Raw genomic sequence first — 18,524 nt, 5'->3', positions numbered from 1 at the left:
AGATAGCCAACAGAATGGACACCCTGGAGGGAGTAGAAACCATGAGAAGGGATCTCCAAACGTTAGAAAAATGGTTAAGGGTCTGGCAGTTAAAAATTTAATTTCTAATACTGGGAATCTAACATTATTAAATTCTGTGCTTTCAGTTACTATTCTACATATAGCACAGTGAATGTTCAGTGTACTAATTTAAATTATTTTGATCATGTCCTGTAATAATATAAGTAATTTGTAAACCATTGGATACAATTTTTATTGTTGATTAATAAAATAAAATATTTCGTGTAAAGCAATTCTGATATTGTCTGCAGTCAAAACACCGGTTTATAAATTATTTGTTATTACGGGACATGAATGAAATAATTTAAATTAGTACATTAAACATTCATTATGCTATATGTAAAATAGTTAAAATGTATTGCCAAGAAGTGCAGAGTGATGCACTTGGTGTGCAGAAATAAAAAAGAGATGTACCAGATAGGAGGAGAGAGATTGGTAAGCTCAGCTCAGGAAAGGCATCTTGGGGTGATACTGTCTGAAGATCTAAAGATGATGAAACAGTGCAACAAGGCTGATGGCTGTGCCAGAAGAATAGAGAGGGGTATAACCAGCAGAAGAAAATTGTTGTTGATGCCCCTGTACAAGTCATTGGTGAGGCCCCACTTGTAGTATTGTGTTAGTTTTGGAGACCTTATCTTGCTAAAGATGTAAAAGACTTGAAGCAGTTCAGAGAAAGTGACAAAAATGGTAGGGGGTTTAGGCAGCAAGACATACATGGAGAGACTTGCAGACCTAAACATGTATGCACTGGAGGAAAGGAGAAACGGGTAACGTGATACGGCACAGGTCCTTGTGACTCTGGGCAAGTCACTTAACCCTCCATTGCCCCATGTAAGCCGCATTGAGCCTGCCATGAGTGGGATAGCGCGGGGTACAAATGTAACATAAATAAATACAGATGTTCAAGAATTTGAAAGGTATTAATTTGCAAACAACCCTTTTCTACAGACAGGAAGGTGGTAGAACTAGAGGGCATGAATTGAAATTGAAAGGGGGCAAACTCACAATAATGTCAGGAAGTATTTTTTCACTGAGAGGGTGTTAGATAGCTGAAATGCCCTCCCCACGGGAGTTGGTGGATATGAAAACAGTAACGGAATTTTAAAAATACGTGGGACAAACATAAAGGAATCCTGATTAGAAGGATCGGATCCAAAGAAGCTTAGAGGAGATTAGATAGGAAAACTTGTGCTGGACTGACTTCTGCGGTCTGTTCCATGATGGAAGCTGAGCAGATTTGGATAGGCTGGAGTGGAGCTTTATGGTGCATTGACAACAACTTCAGAAATTTTAGAACAAGGTCAGTGCTGGGCAGACTTCTGCAGTCTGTGCCCTAAAAAATGGCAAGGCTAAATCAAGAACAGATATGCATATACGTAGCACTTCATACCATATGTAATGAGTTTATATTGTTGGGCAGACTGGATGGACGGTACAGGTCTTTATCTGCCGCCATCTACTATGTTACAATCCCAAACCACTCATGTTTCAGGCAGGTACTGGTTCAGTCTGTTCAAGAAAGCCCTCACGACATCCATAAAATCAAAGGAAAGTACACAACCATTGTATCGTACCCTAAGCTTGGCTTGGAACAACAGTGAAAAGAGCATTTTCCTCTGGTGCAGTTTGGCACAGGTGGGTGCCATCTTTTGCCTGCTGAGAGTGACTTGCGCACAATAGTTGCTAAAGAGCAATACCTTCATGCCCTCATATTGAAGCTCTCCATTGGTAAGCACTCATAAGTCTCTCCTTAAGTCTAGTTTAAGATCAGCATGATTACAGGGTGTGGACCATACTGCTTGCTCCCACTGTGGACTGATCCAGTGAGCACACTCACAGCTTGCTTTCTCGCCAACTCAAGTTTCTCAGTCAGCCAATTTCAAAGATGCCCGCCAAGTCCGTGTCTGCCACCATCTTTGGGAGGCCAACCAGCTTAATATTTCATCTGCTTCTATTTTTATTGGTCCTTGAGGCAATCCAGCAACTTAGCATTCTATGCCCAAAGTTGCTCCAACAATTTTCCCCACGTGCACTGAGTTATCCACCTGCACAGAGGTACTGTCTTCCACCTCCTCCATTCTCAGTCCTCAGATCATCTCCACCACTGAATGCAGTTTTTGTGTTCAAAAGCTGCAAATACCATCTTAGACACCTCCTGTGCGAACTCCTCTGCCACTCTCTCCTGCTTGCCTCTGCCACTCTCTCCTGCTTGCCACCATCTTACCACCATGTATGTTATTTCCTCTCTTGCATAAGCTTAGATGACTTTGCTGACATACCTCGTCGCAGCCTTAATAAGCAGTTGTATGTCCCAGCTGTTTCCTGTGGACACTTGGTAAATTCTGTTGCTTCTAAACTGACATCAATAAAGAGCTGACTCCATGTATGTCTACCTAGCTCCAATGCGTAACAGAAGTCTCCCACCTTTTATTTTTATTTCCTTTTCTATCATGATTTGTTGTCCTTTTACTGCCATATTTCTTCAGATTTTTTCACTGTTTACTTCCCTGGTTTCTGTAGGAATCATGGAGCAGCTAATTTTATCCTCTTATTCTTTGCAGCCTGTGGCAATGGTAGCTCCCCCATGCGTAACTGGACAAGTATTCACTGCAGCACAGCCCCAGAAGGATGGTAAGCATTTATATTTCTCTTTTTTTTGTTTATAATTCTTTTTGGGAGCACAGAATTGGCATGAGGACAGTAAATACATAAGTATTCAGGAACTGCAGATAAGTTCTGAAGTGCATTATTGCTATGCAGCAGTGATCTGAACTATTCTGCTTCTAACAGTTTCACATCATATCACATTAATAAAATGTATTTAATCGCATTTTAATGTATGCATGCTACATACAATAAAACCAGACAGTAAAAATAACAAATACTCGCTTAAAATACCACAGTATATTTGAATGTTACTTCAATAATGAGTTTCACTTGTAATATCAAGAACCTTAGTGGTGGTACTTGACAAGTGATGCTTTTTCTTCAATCTTCATCCACCAACCTCTTCATCGGCTCCTGCAACCTACTTTTATCTTTTAGGTTCACTTGATATCACAAAAGATATCTTATGAAATCTACGGAACTTGTAATTTGAAAATATGCCTCCATGTTTCATAAGATATCTTTTGTCTAATAAGCGATTAAAGATCAAGTTAACCTTAAAAGATAAAAGTAGGTTGAAGGAGCCATTGAAGAGGTTGGTGGATGAAGCTTGACGAAAAAGCATTACCTGTCAAGTACCACCACTGAGGTTCCTGTTATTACAATTACAAATGAACCTCATAGTGAAATAACATTCAAATGTATTGTGGTGTTGAAGCAGGGAATTTGTGATATTTAACCACAGTACATATTTTGCCAGTTCACAAGTTTATATTAAAAATAAGCCATTCTCCTTTTAAACCTCATAAATATGGGAAAGTATCATGCCTGGAGTTTTGTTACAAAAGAAATGACTAAACATTTCCCACATCTTAAGTAAGGGTACAAACCTAAAAACCTCAGCTGGAAGAAGCCAACATCTGATCCAATATTTGGTAGACTCCTGTACGTGCACTTGAAAATCGAGCAAATCAATTTGAATTCCACTCTTCTGTCCACTGCACATCTTGTCCCTTCACCAACAGCAGAACTGCTGTAATTTGAGCTAGTTTTAGTATTTTCAGATTGGTTTGCAAACAGGCTTGTGGTAAAGGAAACTGGATTACTGCAGCGTCCTCATTCTCTGCCATATCAACCTGACAATTGGGTTGTGTCCCTTTTCTACCAGCAGATGAAAGTAGAAAGATTTTTTTCTGGTGATGTCAACGGTACATATGCTGGTGCCTTGTGGAATTCTCCAGTATCTCTCTACCCTCCCGCATATGGTAAGATTGTTCAAGCTACTGCAGCAGTTCCAGATCTAGCTCCCCAGGGCACAGGCTAAGGCCTGCTCCTTGAGGTTGTGCCTAGTGGTCTTGCTCCTGGGATTTGGTCCATGGATCTTACTCCTAGTAGAGCACAGTTGGTCTCCACAACTCCCAAATCGGCACCTATAGGTGCTAGCTTGGCATGGCTCTAGGCTCAGCTTTATGGGTTTTTTTTGCCCGTGGGGAGTGTTGGTCTCCATCTACCCCCCACTCCAATTGGAGTATCCCCCTAGGGCTTTCCTGCAGCTCTAGGCAACCTTTAAAAAATTGGAATTCATTTGGCAGCTTTATTCCCCCCAATCCCCTTTGGTAGAGCAGTTATCCAGAGAGCCTCGTCTCCTACCCAGTAAGATTCTGCTTGGGTATATCCCAGTTGTTCAGAATGATATGGCAGAGATGTTAAGGTAGGTGAAATTTATTTATACCTATCAATTTCCTTTCCTTGAGGCCTTCCATATTAGTCTGGACCTGCCTTGGAAAACTGCATTTATATAGAATCCTCTGCTTCCTCTCATCTATGGTGTAGGTAGATATGCATTAATTCTATGGAGCAAGGGTGTGATATATTGGACCTTGTTCTGCTGTAGCAGTGGCATATTGGAGATTTCAAAAGGCACCAGCTTATTTACTGGTGATATCGCTGGAAAAAAAACAGTGAGCCCAATATTCAAAGAAGTTTAAGCAGGCTTAAGAGGCCCCTGCCCACTTAAATCACTCCTGGTCACCCGACCTTCGATATTCAGCAGCACTGCCTGGTTAATATTGGCTCTGACTGCCATAAAAAAAAAGATGAGTAATTCAGGGGCGATACAAGGGTCAGCTTTAGGGAGGAGCCAGTAGTTTTGCAGGTGCTGGCACCCACATAATTAAACAGGCAAATTTAGGATAGCTCAAATTCAGGCACTTAGCTATGCAGGTGTTTGACCTCTGCCCCAATCGCCCCCTGCTGGACCACCAAGGATTGCAGGTAGGCTTGGTGGGGGGGGGGGCTGGACTTGGCTCTACCCTGCATGGAGGAGAGAGGGGTTGAGGAGTTAAATTGGGGGGTAGAAGGGAGACGTGGTGTTTCCGACTGAATATCATCTGGGACTCGCAGAGGCACCAGCAGCCACTGTTTCCATAATTATCCACAGGTATTCAGTGCCAGTGCCCACACATGGCCCAGGACTAAATATCCGGGGGTTAATTTAGCCAGCAACGATCAGTGTTTAAAATCAACATTGACTGCCACCGGCTGAATATTAACTGGAATATCTCTACCTCCATCTGCTGGTAAGAAAGAAACATAACCCACCTGTTCATACTTAAAGCAGGACTCGAGGAAATAAAATTAGAAGGTATAACTAAATTTCACTGTCCTATAGACAAGGCCAGATAGCACTTCAGTCACATTTCTGGTCCCAAAAGAGGCCACTAGTGCCCGCATTTACCAGTACGGATGATGGTGAGCATACCAGGGAATACCGCAGAGCTCATTTGTACTGCACTCTGATCGTACGGGCGGAATAGCACTTTACCCTACACCAGCTTGGAGATGGTGTTAGGTTTAAGGCTTCCCCCCCCCCCCCGTCCATGCTAGGGAGCCCATGCTGTCACCATTGGTCCTGGGGGGTCCTCATCCCCCACAATAGATGAGGCCTGCCCTGGTGGCCTAGTGTATTCTCCACCCCCCCCCCCAGGCCTCTGGAAACCGAAACAGGGGGCTGGAGATCTGTTGGACCTCCAGCCCCCTCAACCCTCCCGGACAGAGCTCCTGGTGGTCTAGTGCCCCTTAACCCCAACCCAGCAACCCCCCCCCCCCCCCCCCCGCAACAGAAAAGAGGGCTAGAGGTCCACTGGACTTCCAGCCCCACCTGGTTTAGGGCCCCAAACCCTCCCCCTTCTCCCCGCACCACCTCCAAAATGGTGGCACCCCCTATCCTGAGATGCGCTGGGTGGGGCTTCTGTACCATATAAAGGGGAAACCACCATATATGGTGGGGATGCCAATCATCCCGGGATGCACAGGGCCAGGCACCACCATTTTGGAGGAGGCGCTGGACGGAGGACGCAGTACTCCCTCCTCCATCATCTCAAGATTTGGGGGGGGGGGGGGCTAGACCACCAAGTGGGGGCTTGGAGGTCTACCAGACCTCCAGCCCTGTCTTCTGTTGGGGGGGGGGAGTGTAGCTTTCTATCGGGGGTGGAACGGGTTTCAGGGGCACCAGACCACCAAGGCCTCTGTCCCGGGGGGGGGTCTTGAGGTTCACTGGACCTCCAGCCTGCATCTGTATATTTGACAGATCTGGGCTTTTTTTTTTTTTTTTTTTTTTTTTTTTTTGACAGCCTGGACCTTTTAAACAACTCCTGTGGAGGATTGTACCTTGGGCGTATACCCAGGCACAATCCTTTTTCATAAGTAGCCCGATGATCAACACTAATAGCCTGCATAAATTTGCATGCTATTAATTGTGATCATCGGAGCGTTGTTTCCCCGTGCTGTTCCAGCGATAATTTTACAGCACATTTCAGAACAGCATGGGGAAACTGATCGGGGCCTAAAGGCTTTGAAAATGAGCCCCATAGTGTACATGAATGATTGTAATACATGTTGAGTTACTACTGAAAAAGGTGTGAGAAAAACACAAATAAGTGTCATCATATAAACATACCTTTTCATCCTAACTGCATGGTAGTTAAACAGGGAGAGGGAAGGAAGGGGAAATGATTTGTTAGAGTAAAGCAAACTCAGTATATTTAGAGTTCCAGTTTCAAAAAGAGTGAATATATGAAGATTTTAATGCAGTTTCTTAGGTTCTCAAGATGTTGATGGTGCTACTGGAACATCAACTCAGGAACTGGAGTTCTTAAGATGGGTCGGTTTCAGGTAGGGCTCTGTTGCATCTGGTTTTCTTAGACATTAACACAAGTGCATTGATGTTGAGAATTCCTAGCAAAATCAATTTAACAGTTTATTGATTTGTTTAAGCATTTATATCCCACATTTTCCAATCAACATTGTTTCAAGGGGCTTACATACGAATAGGGGAGATACATTTGATGAAACGATCTATATCTGTGGCAGGAAGGAAAGAAAGGGCATAGATCGTGGTGGTATTCAAATTAACAAGGAACTATCTGATTAACATGTTTGCTTTGAAGTCCCCTTTGAGTTTTCATAGAAGAACTTCTCGAAGAAGAATGCTTTAAGTTGTTTTTGGAAGATTAAGTAGTAGTTCATGTTTCCCACTGCATCTCCTTGTGACTCTGGGCAAGTCACTTAACCCTTCATTGCCCCAGGTACAAATAAGTACCTGTATATAGTATGTAAACAGCTTTGATTGTAACCACAGAAAGGTGATATATCAAGTCCCATTCCCTTTCCCTTTCTTAGTGCTTTTGGGATGGCGTTCCAATCTGAGTGCATAGATATGCGAAGTTAGATGAGTAAACAGTGATATATCGCAGTCCCTTGCAATTGGGGAAGTGGAGAGTGAGGTAGTTTCTCGATTCCATGCTTGTTACGTATCGGTAGATTTATTGGGTGTGTCATGTATTCGGGAGCTTGATAGAATATGATTTTGTAGGCTAGTGTACATAGCATAAAGGGTATTCTTGCCTTGATTGGGACCCATTGCAAGGCCTGGAGTTAGTGGTGTGGCTCTTTTGTAGCAAGGTTTTCAATGCGGCAGTGTTTGTGCCGTTTGTAATTTTCTTAGAACCTGGTCTTTGCATCCGGCATATACTGTATCCCATTGTAGTAGTCTAGGTGTGCTAAGGTTAGTGTTTGCACTAGTATGCGGAATATTTGTTTGGAAAGTAGCCTCTTATGCACCTTAGTTTTCACATTGTTCGGAACATTTTTGTTATAACCAGTGCTTTTTTTTGTAGGAAACAAGGTACCGGTTCTCATTATGGGCGAGGTTACGATCTATCGCTCCACCCCTGTAGTAGCCACAGCCCTTATACCAGCCATGGCACATATAAACAGATATAATTGAAAATACTATATCAGTTTAGGAGAAAAAAATAACTTGTGATTTTTTTTTCATTATAAATAATTCCTGTAAGCTGTTACAGCTCCAGTATACCCAGTGCAAAATCCCTAGAGCTGTTTGTTATTTTAATAGGATTTATGCTGCTGATGATGATTGAAGAGAATAGGCTGTTAGCGAATATTGCAGAAACCATAGATGATAGTGGTTTCTTGATCTTTTATTTCTGGTCTCTCCATTAAGATTGAATTAAGTGGGCAGGGGGTTTCTATTGTACAATATGTACAATATTGTACAATTTGTACTTGATGCTAGCCTTCAATTTAAACATCAAATTGGAATGGTTATTAAGTGTTCTTTTTTTTAAAGTTGAGGATGTTGAGTAAGGTGAGACCATTTCTGCTTCAAGGAGATTTTAGGTTAGTAGTGTAGAGTATGGTATTAGTTTATAGTTATATTTTATTAATGCTTACTATACCGCTTAAACTGACCACAGGACAAAGCGGCATACATTCTAAAAAACATAGGAAGAGAAAAGGAACTCCATTATTTGATAGGAAAGAGTTAGGCATTCACTCAAGGAGAACAAAAGACCATAAACAGGAAAAAGGGTTAGAGAGGGGAAATAATATTATGCTGATGGGGACAGAGGCAGCAGGGAGAGGGTAGGCGGCAATGGTATAGATTATTGCAGAACAGCAAAAGTAGAGGCTGACATGCGCAAAACAATAGGAGATAATCTCAAAAAACAGTTTATTCAGAATATTCATATCATATCAAGAACCCGACATGGTCCATGTTTCGGCGCCAAAGCACCTACCTCAGGGGTCACAATCAACTTTCTCTGAGAAGAAGCTGATAGGCTTGAATTCCTTTATGTATGCAAGTTAATCCACAGAGAGAACAAAAGAACAGCCAACCGATCAGCAAACACCATGTGACACCGGGTCCTTGATATTGATATGAATATTCTGAATAAACTGTTTTTTGAGATTATCTCCCTATTGGTTTGCGTATTTGTCAGCCTCTACTTTTGCTGTTTTGCTTTGACTTTCCGTGGAGGCTCCTCCTGTCTTCATAGATTATTGCAGCTCATATTTTGGACTCCCTGTTGGATAAAGGCTTTGCAGGTTATACAAAATGCTGCCATTTGACTAATTTATAGATCATCTCAGTTTCAGCATGTATCTACTGTTAATCCAGTTGTACTAGTGGCTGGATCGAGCAGAAAACATTCCTTTCCAAATTCCACTTCCCCAAATTTTCTGACAACAGATGTGCCTAGACTGGGTGGGAAAACGTATGTAGGTAGGCTCCAAACCAGAGGTATATGGTCGGCCCAGAAAAATGTTGTCAGATAAACTTCCTGCAGCTGTGGCCAGTCTGAAGCACGGCAAGACTTTCAGAGATTAGTTAACCATCAGAAATATTCTGATTTAGACCAATATATAGCACTGTATTACCTAAACAAGGAGTGAGGGACAATATCACACCATCTCTGTTGGGAAACTCAGCAGCTAGCACTGGGCCATCTCATAGGATGATTTATAGCCACTTAATTGGCAGTAAAAGACAATGTCTTCATAGACAAGCTAAGCAGGATACCACAACCACATGAGTGGTTCTTGAACAGAACATAAGAATATCAGCATTGCCATACTGGGACAGACCAAAGCTCCATCAAGCCCAAAATCCTGTTTCCACAGTGGCCAATCCAGGTCACAAGTTCCTGGTGAAACCCCAGAAGAGTAAAACAGATTTTAACGCTGCTTATCTTAGAAATAATCAGTGGATCCGTCTTAATAATGGCTTATGGACTTTTCTTTTAGGAAATTATCCAAACCTTTTTAAACCCTGCTAAGCTAACTGCATTTACCACATTCTCTGGCAAACTAATTCCAGCGTTTTAATTACACGTTGAGAAAAGAAATATTTGTTGTTTAAAATTTACTGCTGCTTAGCTTCATTGCATGCCATCTAGTTCTAGTATTTTGGAAAGAGTAAACAAGTGATTCATGTCTACACATTCCATTCCACTCAGTATTTTATAGACCTCTTTCATATCTCCCCTCAGCTATCTTCTCCAAGCTGAAGAGCCCTAACTTCTTTAACCTTTCCTTATAAGGACGTTATCTGATCCCCTATATCATTTTCATCACCCTTCGCTGTACCTTTTCTAATTCCGCTATACCTTTTTTGAGATGCGGAAACCAGAATTTCACATAGTATTCAAGGTGCAGTTGCACAATGGAGCAATACAGTAGAAGTAAAACGCTTTTTTTTCCCCTTGTTCCAAAAGTACAAAGACTAGGGTACACTCAAGGAAGTTACACGGAAATACTTTTAATACAAATAGGAGGACATATTTTTTCATTCTATGAATAATTAAGCTCTGGAACTCTTGTTGGAGGATGTAGTAACAGTGGTTAATGTATCTAGGTTTAAAAGGTTTTGGACAAGTTCCTGGAGGAAAAAGTCCGTAGTCTGCTATTGAGACAGACATGGAGAAGCAACTACTTGCACTGGGATTGGTAGCATGAAAGGTGCCACGATTTGGGTTTCTGGCAGGTACTTGTGACCTGGCTTGGCCACTGTTGGAATCAGGATACTGGGCTAGATGAACCATTGGTCTGACCCAGTATGGTTACTCTTATGTTCTTAATAATTCCTAATATTATATTTACTTGCTTAACTACTGCTGCACATTGAGTAGAGGGTTTCAACATATCAACGATGGTGCCTAGATCCTTTTCCTGGGTGGTGATTCCTAACGTGGAACTTTGCATCATATAGATATAGTTTGGGTTCCACTTTGCACTTGCTCACATTAAACAACATCTGCCATTTGGATGCCCAGTCTCCCAGTTTCATAAAGTCATCTTGCAATTTTTCACAATTCTCTTGCAATTTAACAACTTTAAATTTGCTGATGACACAGTTATTCAGTTACCTCACTAGTTATTCCCATCTCTAGATCAGTAAACATTTTTCAGCTGTGAGGCACATCCCACAGTACACTTGCCTGCTTCTCTGAACAAGGTTCCTTAGTTTCCTAAGGACATAGTAGATTAGCCTCGTGCCTTTCTCCTAATTGGGGAGACGAACTACTGTACGCTTAACCTCTGATATCCCTAGTGGCAAAAACCCCTTTAAAACTAAAGAGACTTGGCTGCACAGCATAAGCTGCTGAAGCAGGCGGTATGTGTTGCTCGAGTGACAATTGCACAGCAGTGGAAGCAACAGGGGGTTCCATCGGTTAAGAGATGGCATAATAAACTGAATCATGTGTGCGAGATGGAAAGACTCTTAGCAGTCAGGAGACACCAAACGCATAAGTGGCACGAAATATGGCAATTTTTTGTTAATGCAGCAGGAAATATCTAGAACAGGCGCATGTGAGATGTGTGAATGACATACAGTGAGACAGTTGTGAAGGGCAGGGAAATAGACAAGGGAGGGCGGGACTGGGCAGGATTTAAAAGTTGATGGGAGCGATTGTTTAGATGGGGGATAGAGGGGGGGATATGTTTTCATTTTCAAAATATAATAACAAAAAGTTGAAGTTTATACAGTTTACACTTCATTGTGGTACTTTGGCAGTAAATTGCATTACCTGGATTTCATCCGGTTCGGACTATATTGTAAACAAACCAGTGTAAAGCGATGAATATTGTATATTGTTTATTGAGAATTTTCAATAAAAGACTTCTTACAAATAAAAAAAAAAAAAAAAAAAACTAAAGAGACTTAAGGGACTATTACAGTTCCCTCTTCTGCAGGAAATGTCCATCAGGGGACAAATCAGGTTGGAAGATTCCCCAATCTTAATCACTTAGAATCAGGGAGCCCTGCTATATCCCAACATCAGGTTCCTAGTCCTAAAAACCTTGATTTTTGAGAGATTAGTGTTCAGTTCCGTGTATCTGCCAGAAGATATCTGCTCAATCCTTCGGACTTCAAGTAGGGACTCCACTAGAAGGTCTTATGGTTTTAAAAGAATGTTCTGGCTGTTTTCCTGACCAACACAAAAACAAATTGAACAACTTCTACATCTCTGAGTCAGGCCTATTAGGGGCTACCTTAGTGCAAGTCATACACATCAACATGTAGAAGGTAGACCCCCATCTATTTTTACAGTCTTTAGTTCAATTTATGTAGGTGCAACTTTTATAAAGCCTCCCTGCAAGCATCGTACTGTGTAGTGACTACCAGAACTTTGACTGATTTATCCTACACTGAGTTTTAGAACACACGCGTAGCTTTGCGCCCACATCCAAAGTTCATTCTTAAAATAGTTTTGGATTTCTACACACAATCATTCCTCTAACATTTTTTTCCCAAGCTTGCATGTTCATGATGGAGAACATGCCTTGTATACCTTAGGGCCCTGTTTACAAAGGTGCACTAGCATTTTTAGTGTACTCTAAATATTAGCACATGCTAACTCTTTGGGCATCTACACAGCACACTAATATTTAGTGTGCGCTAAAAACGCTAGCATGCCTTTGTAAAGAGGGCCCTTAGTTTGCAGAACAGTTTTAACCTTCTACCTGGAACAGAGTATAGCCCCCTAGAAAAAGCACCCAGTTTTTGTTTGTTTCTTGATGTCAGTAAACATGAAAAATACATGCTACCTGCAAATAATGATAGAGGGGCCAGGTATTCCACTACCATATAACCCAAAATCCTTCTGTAACACCAAATATCTACTCTTTTCTCTTTCCCACTATCCATGATGTATTGTAAGCCACATTGAACCTGCAAAAAGGTGGGATAATGTGGGATACAAATGCAACAAATAAATAATAATAAATTAAAAAAATAATGGTTTCACCCTGGTGGTTGTAACTTCTAGTTTCCAGAAATTATTTTTAACTGACTTTTGGAAACATAGGAAAGCTAGATGTATTAGGCTTTTCTCCCACAGACACAATGACATGCATCTTCTGCACATAGTGGAACACCTGACCTAGGCTACCAAATTTTAGCTGGATAATTTTAAGCACATTTTCCGACAAACTCTAGCTACATGTACACCTCCCATTAATGTCTAGTTATGAGTGGCTAAGTTAAGTGTGTCTCATTAAAAATCAGTACAAATTGGCTAACATCTGACTTAATTTCATCTCAGGACCGCCTAGTTTTTGAGTGTCTGAATTAGCCACTCAGCAGAAGCACGTGTACTAAGATGTTATATTACCAGAGGGCTTTAAAAACCCAAATGGGAAAAATCCTTTAGTACATGGGGCCTCTGATGGTTTGCTATGGGTGATGAACTCCTGTCTTAGGATTCTATTGAATTAGTAGTTAAGTGTTCTCACCATTAGACGTCTCCATTTGCAAAATGTTCTGTTAATGTGTCTCTCTTATGTTCAAAGGTATCTGTTGCAATTGATGATGTGCTAAAACACAGTGAAGACAAGACAACGCCTTCTGAAACCTCTTCCACAGTGTCTTCATCTTTGTCTGGAAGCAGCCCAGAGAGTACACTGGTAAAACTTGATTCCACCAAAACAGCAACTGCTGCTTTAGATGTAGTAGATGGAATTTCCTTGCCACTAATTCCTGAAACAAAACCACTGGTGAATGCTAGTCAGCCAACAAAAGTTGGGCGTTTTCAGGTGACGACAACAGACAAAGTGGGTCGCTTTTCTGTGTCTCGGACTCAGGATGAAGTGTCCTGCACGAAAGAGGCTCCATCCCTGGATTCTGAACAGGTTTCTTGCATAGTTGCAATACCAAAAACGGAGATGTCTGAACTAGAGAAGCCTAGGCGACCAGTGCATCTGAATGGGCCAACATCTGAGCTAGAGGCTTCTTTCCTGAGTGAATTGGCAAAGAAACATGAAGAAGCAAACTTAGACAGTCCAGACTCTCCCCAACCCTTGGGTTCAAAGATTAACATGGCTGTCCTTAGCCTTAGCAATTCATTCAACTCTTCATACATGAGCAGCGACAATGAGTCTGATATTGAAGACGAAGACTTGAAGAAGGAGCTGCGACGACTGAGAGACAAGTATGGCTGTCTTCTGTTTCCTTTATCATATTTTAGGCTAAGCTGTGTTATAGATGGAGAACAGTTGTTTAGATTGTAAAGCAAATAAGGTTCTAGATCGTTTGATTCATCCCCTATGTGCCATGTGTTTGATATGGGCATGTTAGTGCTGATCTGAAATGAAATATGCTTTAGTAATCCTCTTGGTTTAATATCCCCCTCAGTTTATTGGATGTTTTTGTTTAGCATAGAGCAGTTGAACAACATCCACAGGTTGTGTGGGAGCTTTACTTTATGACAAAAAAAAAAATAATCCTCTGTAAGATTGTACCACCAGAGCATCTGATGTTCTGTTTTTACTATATTTACTTTATAGTAAAATAGATTATTTTATTTTTTCAGTCTGTGTAATACAAAGCTTAATGCTTAGCAAGTAAGGGAACCAAAATAAAATTTGTATTAACACTATTCTAATCTATTTCAGGGCAAATTAATTGGAATCATGTCTATCCCTAGTGGTAATTTTGGACATAAAGGGGCCCTTTTACTAAGCTACATTAGTAAATGGGCTTAATGCATCCTGACACAGGACTGTATTGCACTCAAAACCCATTTCTAGCACAGCCCATAAAAAGGCATTTTTCCATTTGTAGAATTTCTGGCCATGCGCTAATGTTGCCATTAGGATGGGTCTATTTAAATAAAGCTAAGGCGGGAGCACTTACCGCCCCTTCTTAGGAGACACTAAGGGCCCTCTCGTTAACTCAGCGTCAGCTAGCATGCACTAATGTCAGTGCACTAGCTGAATAGTACTTCCATGCCTATTATTCGCCCCAACACCTCCTCCCCAAAAATTAAATTTTGCACGCTTAACGCACACAATTGAAAAATCTGACAAGTTTTATTGCGTCCTCTGTTAGACCATCTTTCATTCTTAGTAAAAGGGCCCCAAATTTAAAAACCACTAAACTAATTCATAATGTGGAGAGTTTCTTTTGAGACAAAAACAGGAAAGCAGACCGAATCAGATGCAAATTGAAATATTATTAGCTGCTATTTCAACATGTGGTATGATTAAAAAAAACAGTGCCTGACACGGCAATGTTGTTTTACCCAAAATGGGCTGTTTCAGGGGCAAGCAGACTCTGTAAATAATGTGGTAAGTGGCAAAAGATATAAGGCATGGTTGGCAAGTGTTGCCGAGTGATCTTGAAATTCACAACTTTCTACTTACAGTTCAATTTATTTAGCTCTCTTCACAGAGAAATAGTAGAGATTAGACTTCATTAGACTTCAGACATCAGCATCTTGTTTAAAGTAGGGCTGCACTTTAATCGTAGTTAACTCTGCAATTAATGCATGAACTCATTCAGTGTGATTAAAAAAAATTAATCACCTTGTAGTGTTTCCTGTCTTCTCCATACATCTGTTCTGCTCTCTTACACTCCCAACCCCTGTCCTTGGTGTTATCTGACATCTATTCCCCACCCCCCCACTCCCACGCCAGTCAATTTAAAGATGGTCTTCTTTAGATCTTCTGCAGTCTTGCACATGTGCTGCCTGGTCCAAAGCTTTCCCTCTGACCTGTTCTGCTCTGGCAGAAATGGGAAGCAATATCAGAGGAAGCGGGGGATGGGCCAGAGGGAGAGCTTCGGAGTAGGCTGCAGGCAGCATATGTGCAACGTTGCCACTCCCAGGACCAGCAGAAGACCACCTTTAAGGTAGAGCAGCAGGTGTATTGAGGGGTGAGGGCAGATGCTGAACCCTGGGTAGGGGGAGAAGTGTGAACCCTGGGTAGGGGGAGAAGTGTGAGCTTATGACCGAGGCAGTGAATTCCAGAAGCCATGAAAAGAGCTTGGTGCTGCTCACCACCAAGTTTGTGTTGCTGCTCATAGGAATGGAGGGGAGGGAGGGAGAGGTGCTATACAATGGGAGGGAGGATGGAAAGAAAGATAATGGGTCAAGGGGAAGGGAAGGGGGATGGCATTTGTTCCTTTCTGTGTTTAAAAATCAAAGCGGTTTACATATTATATACAAGTAATTGTTTTATACCTGGAGAAATGGAGGGTTAAGTGACTTGCCCAGAGCAGCAAAGAGCTGCAGTGGGAAGTACATAAATAAAATAACTTTCAATGGTGCGATTAATTCTGCTTAAAAATTTGGGGGTTGAAATGCAGCCCTAGGTTAAAGATTTCCTTCTTACCCAGGAAGAGGAGGAAAGAGGATGTTAGGTAGATACAGATGTCTGTCTACAATGCTTTGTAAAAGTCTTCCCATCCTTATACATTTTCATACTTTTGTATAAAATGTATTAAAGTAGTCAGCCTTCTCTACATAGTCAATGTGAGAAAATTATAGAAATATTCAAAAAGTAATTAAGAACAAGAAACCAAGCATTTTGATGCCTTTGGGCTCCTTTTACAAAGCTGTGCTAGTGATTCTGGTTTGGCAAATGAGACAAAGCCCATAGAAATTGAATGGGCTTCATCACTTTGCCACACTGGAATCACTAGTGCGACTTTATAAAAGGAGCCCTTAATTATTGGAAATGGGGCTAATTTGGATCTATTATGACAAACGGTATCAAGACTAACAGGGCCCTCAAGATAGAGCTCACCTGTATCTGTTGACAGATACAGATGATTTGTATACTCCTGAAGAATTGAGCACTTTCTGTTGTATGAAGTGAATTTTGTAGCGAAGGTCTAAACATAGTGAACACAGAGCTGCTGAAAGTTATCCATAACTACAGATGAGGAAAAGTTGAAGAAAATTTAAGACATTGTCTTCATCAGACCATCTCTCCCAAGTTAGTAGCAGCAGGTTAAGGAAACAGCTGATGAATGTCTCTGAGGCCTAAGATTACTTTAAAATGAATACAGGGGCAAAAGGTCATATGACTTAGGTGCCATGCTTTTGTCCAGCCTGATACAACTTTCTTCTGTAGACTGTTAAGCCCTGTTGCAGAATTGCTGTTATGGACCTAGTCAGACCATATGGTATATATGGGAGAATAACAAGGAAGAAAAGTCCTATGGTATAAGAACATAAGATTATGTCATACTGGGTCAGACTTTACAACAGTGGCCAATCCAGTTCACAGGTACCTGGCAGAATACCAAATAACAGCAATATTCCATGCTACCAATCCCAGGGCAAGCAGTGGCTTTCCCAAGTTTGTCTCAATAGCAGAATATGAACTTTTCCTCCAGGAACTTGTCCATACCTTTTTTTATATATGTTACCTGCTGTTATATCTTCCAGCAAAGAGTTCCAGAGCTTAACTATTCGCTAAGTGGAAAAATATTTCCTCCTATTTGTGTTAAAAGTATTTCCATTTAACTTCATTGAGTGTCCCCTAGTCTTTGTATCTTTTGAAAGAGTAAAAAAAAATTGATTCACTTCTACTCGTTCTCTACACCACTCAGAATTTTGTAGGCCTCGGTCGTATCTCCACTTAGCTGTTTCTTTTCCAAACTGAAGAACCCCATCCTCTTTAGCCTTTCCTCAAATGAGAAGAGTTCCATCCTCTTAATCATTGCGGTCACTCTTTTTTTAAACCTTTTCTAATTCCGCTATATCTGTTTACTCTAGGTGAGGTTGCACCATGGAATGATATAGAGGCATTATAGTATTCAGTCTAATTCCTAGCATCCTGTTTATCCATTCAGATTCCTGAAGCAGGCGTTTTCTGTGCCGAAACATGGCACCGTGTAGAGTCTTTTTTTGGGGTTAACAGTTTAAATAAATTCTGTGTATGACATCTTTGGCTCCATTGTGTTTTTGGAAGTGTCATTCCTCTGCACTACTCTTCTGACTTTTATTGTATTTTTTTCTTCTCAGTGTGTATCACTTTGCATTTGTCCACATTAAATTTCGTGTGCCGTTTGGATGCCCGGTCTTCCTGCAATTGTTTTTACAGTCCACATGTGTTTTAACAACCTTAAATAGTTTTGTCTCATCGGCAAATTTAATCACCTCACTTGTCATTCCAATTTCCAGATCATTTATAAATATGTTAAATAGCACCGGTCCCAGTACAGATCCCTGTGGCATGCCACTATTCATCCTCCTCCATTGAAAGAAATGACCGTTTAACCCTATCCTCTGTTTTCCATCTAATAACCAATTCATAATCCACAACAGAACATTGCCTCCTATTCCATGACTTTTTATAGGAGTTTCTCATGAGGAACTGTGTCAAAAGCTCTCTGAAAATCCAGATACACTACATCATCTGGCTCATCTTTATTGACATGTTTGTTCACACCTTCATAGAAATGAACCAAATTGGTAAGGTAAGACTTCCTTGGCTGAAACCATGCTGATTTTGTCCCATTAAGCCATGTTTATCTACGTGTTCTGTAATTTTATTCTTTATAATAGTTTCCACTATTTTACCTGGCACTGATGTCAGGCTTACTGGTCAGTAATTTACTAGGTCACCCCTGGAAACATTTTTTATGTTAATAATTTTTATTGATGAAAATATGCTGCAACAACATGTCAGGTTCTCAGGTTCAGAGCCCGCGGGGCCGGGCTCTGGAGCAAACGTGAGCCCTTGGGCTATTGACGAGGAGC

At 41.2% G+C, this 18,524-nt stretch overlaps 1 protein-coding gene across 1 annotated transcript in view; it reads left to right on the top strand.

Annotated features, from left to right (window-relative positions):
• WNK1 (WNK lysine deficient protein kinase 1) overlaps positions 1–18,524 on the top strand; it is a 515,889-nt gene that overhangs the window by 417,254 nt on the left and 80,111 nt on the right. Inside the window, 4 exon segments of the mRNA XM_030214920.1 lie at positions 2,622–2,691; positions 6,768–6,793; positions 6,826–6,840; positions 13,327–13,964. Of these exon segments, the coding sequence (XP_030070780.1) occupies positions 2,622–2,691; positions 6,768–6,793; positions 6,826–6,840; positions 13,327–13,964 (749 nt within the window).

The sequence above is a fragment of the Microcaecilia unicolor genome, chromosome 9 (assembly GCF_901765095.1).
Source record: "Microcaecilia unicolor chromosome 9, aMicUni1.1, whole genome shotgun sequence".
NCBI classification, from domain to species: domain Eukaryota; kingdom Metazoa; phylum Chordata; class Amphibia; order Gymnophiona; family Siphonopidae; genus Microcaecilia; species Microcaecilia unicolor.
Note: the sequence above shows the minus strand (reverse complement) of the source record. Positions and strands in the feature narration are given on the sequence as shown.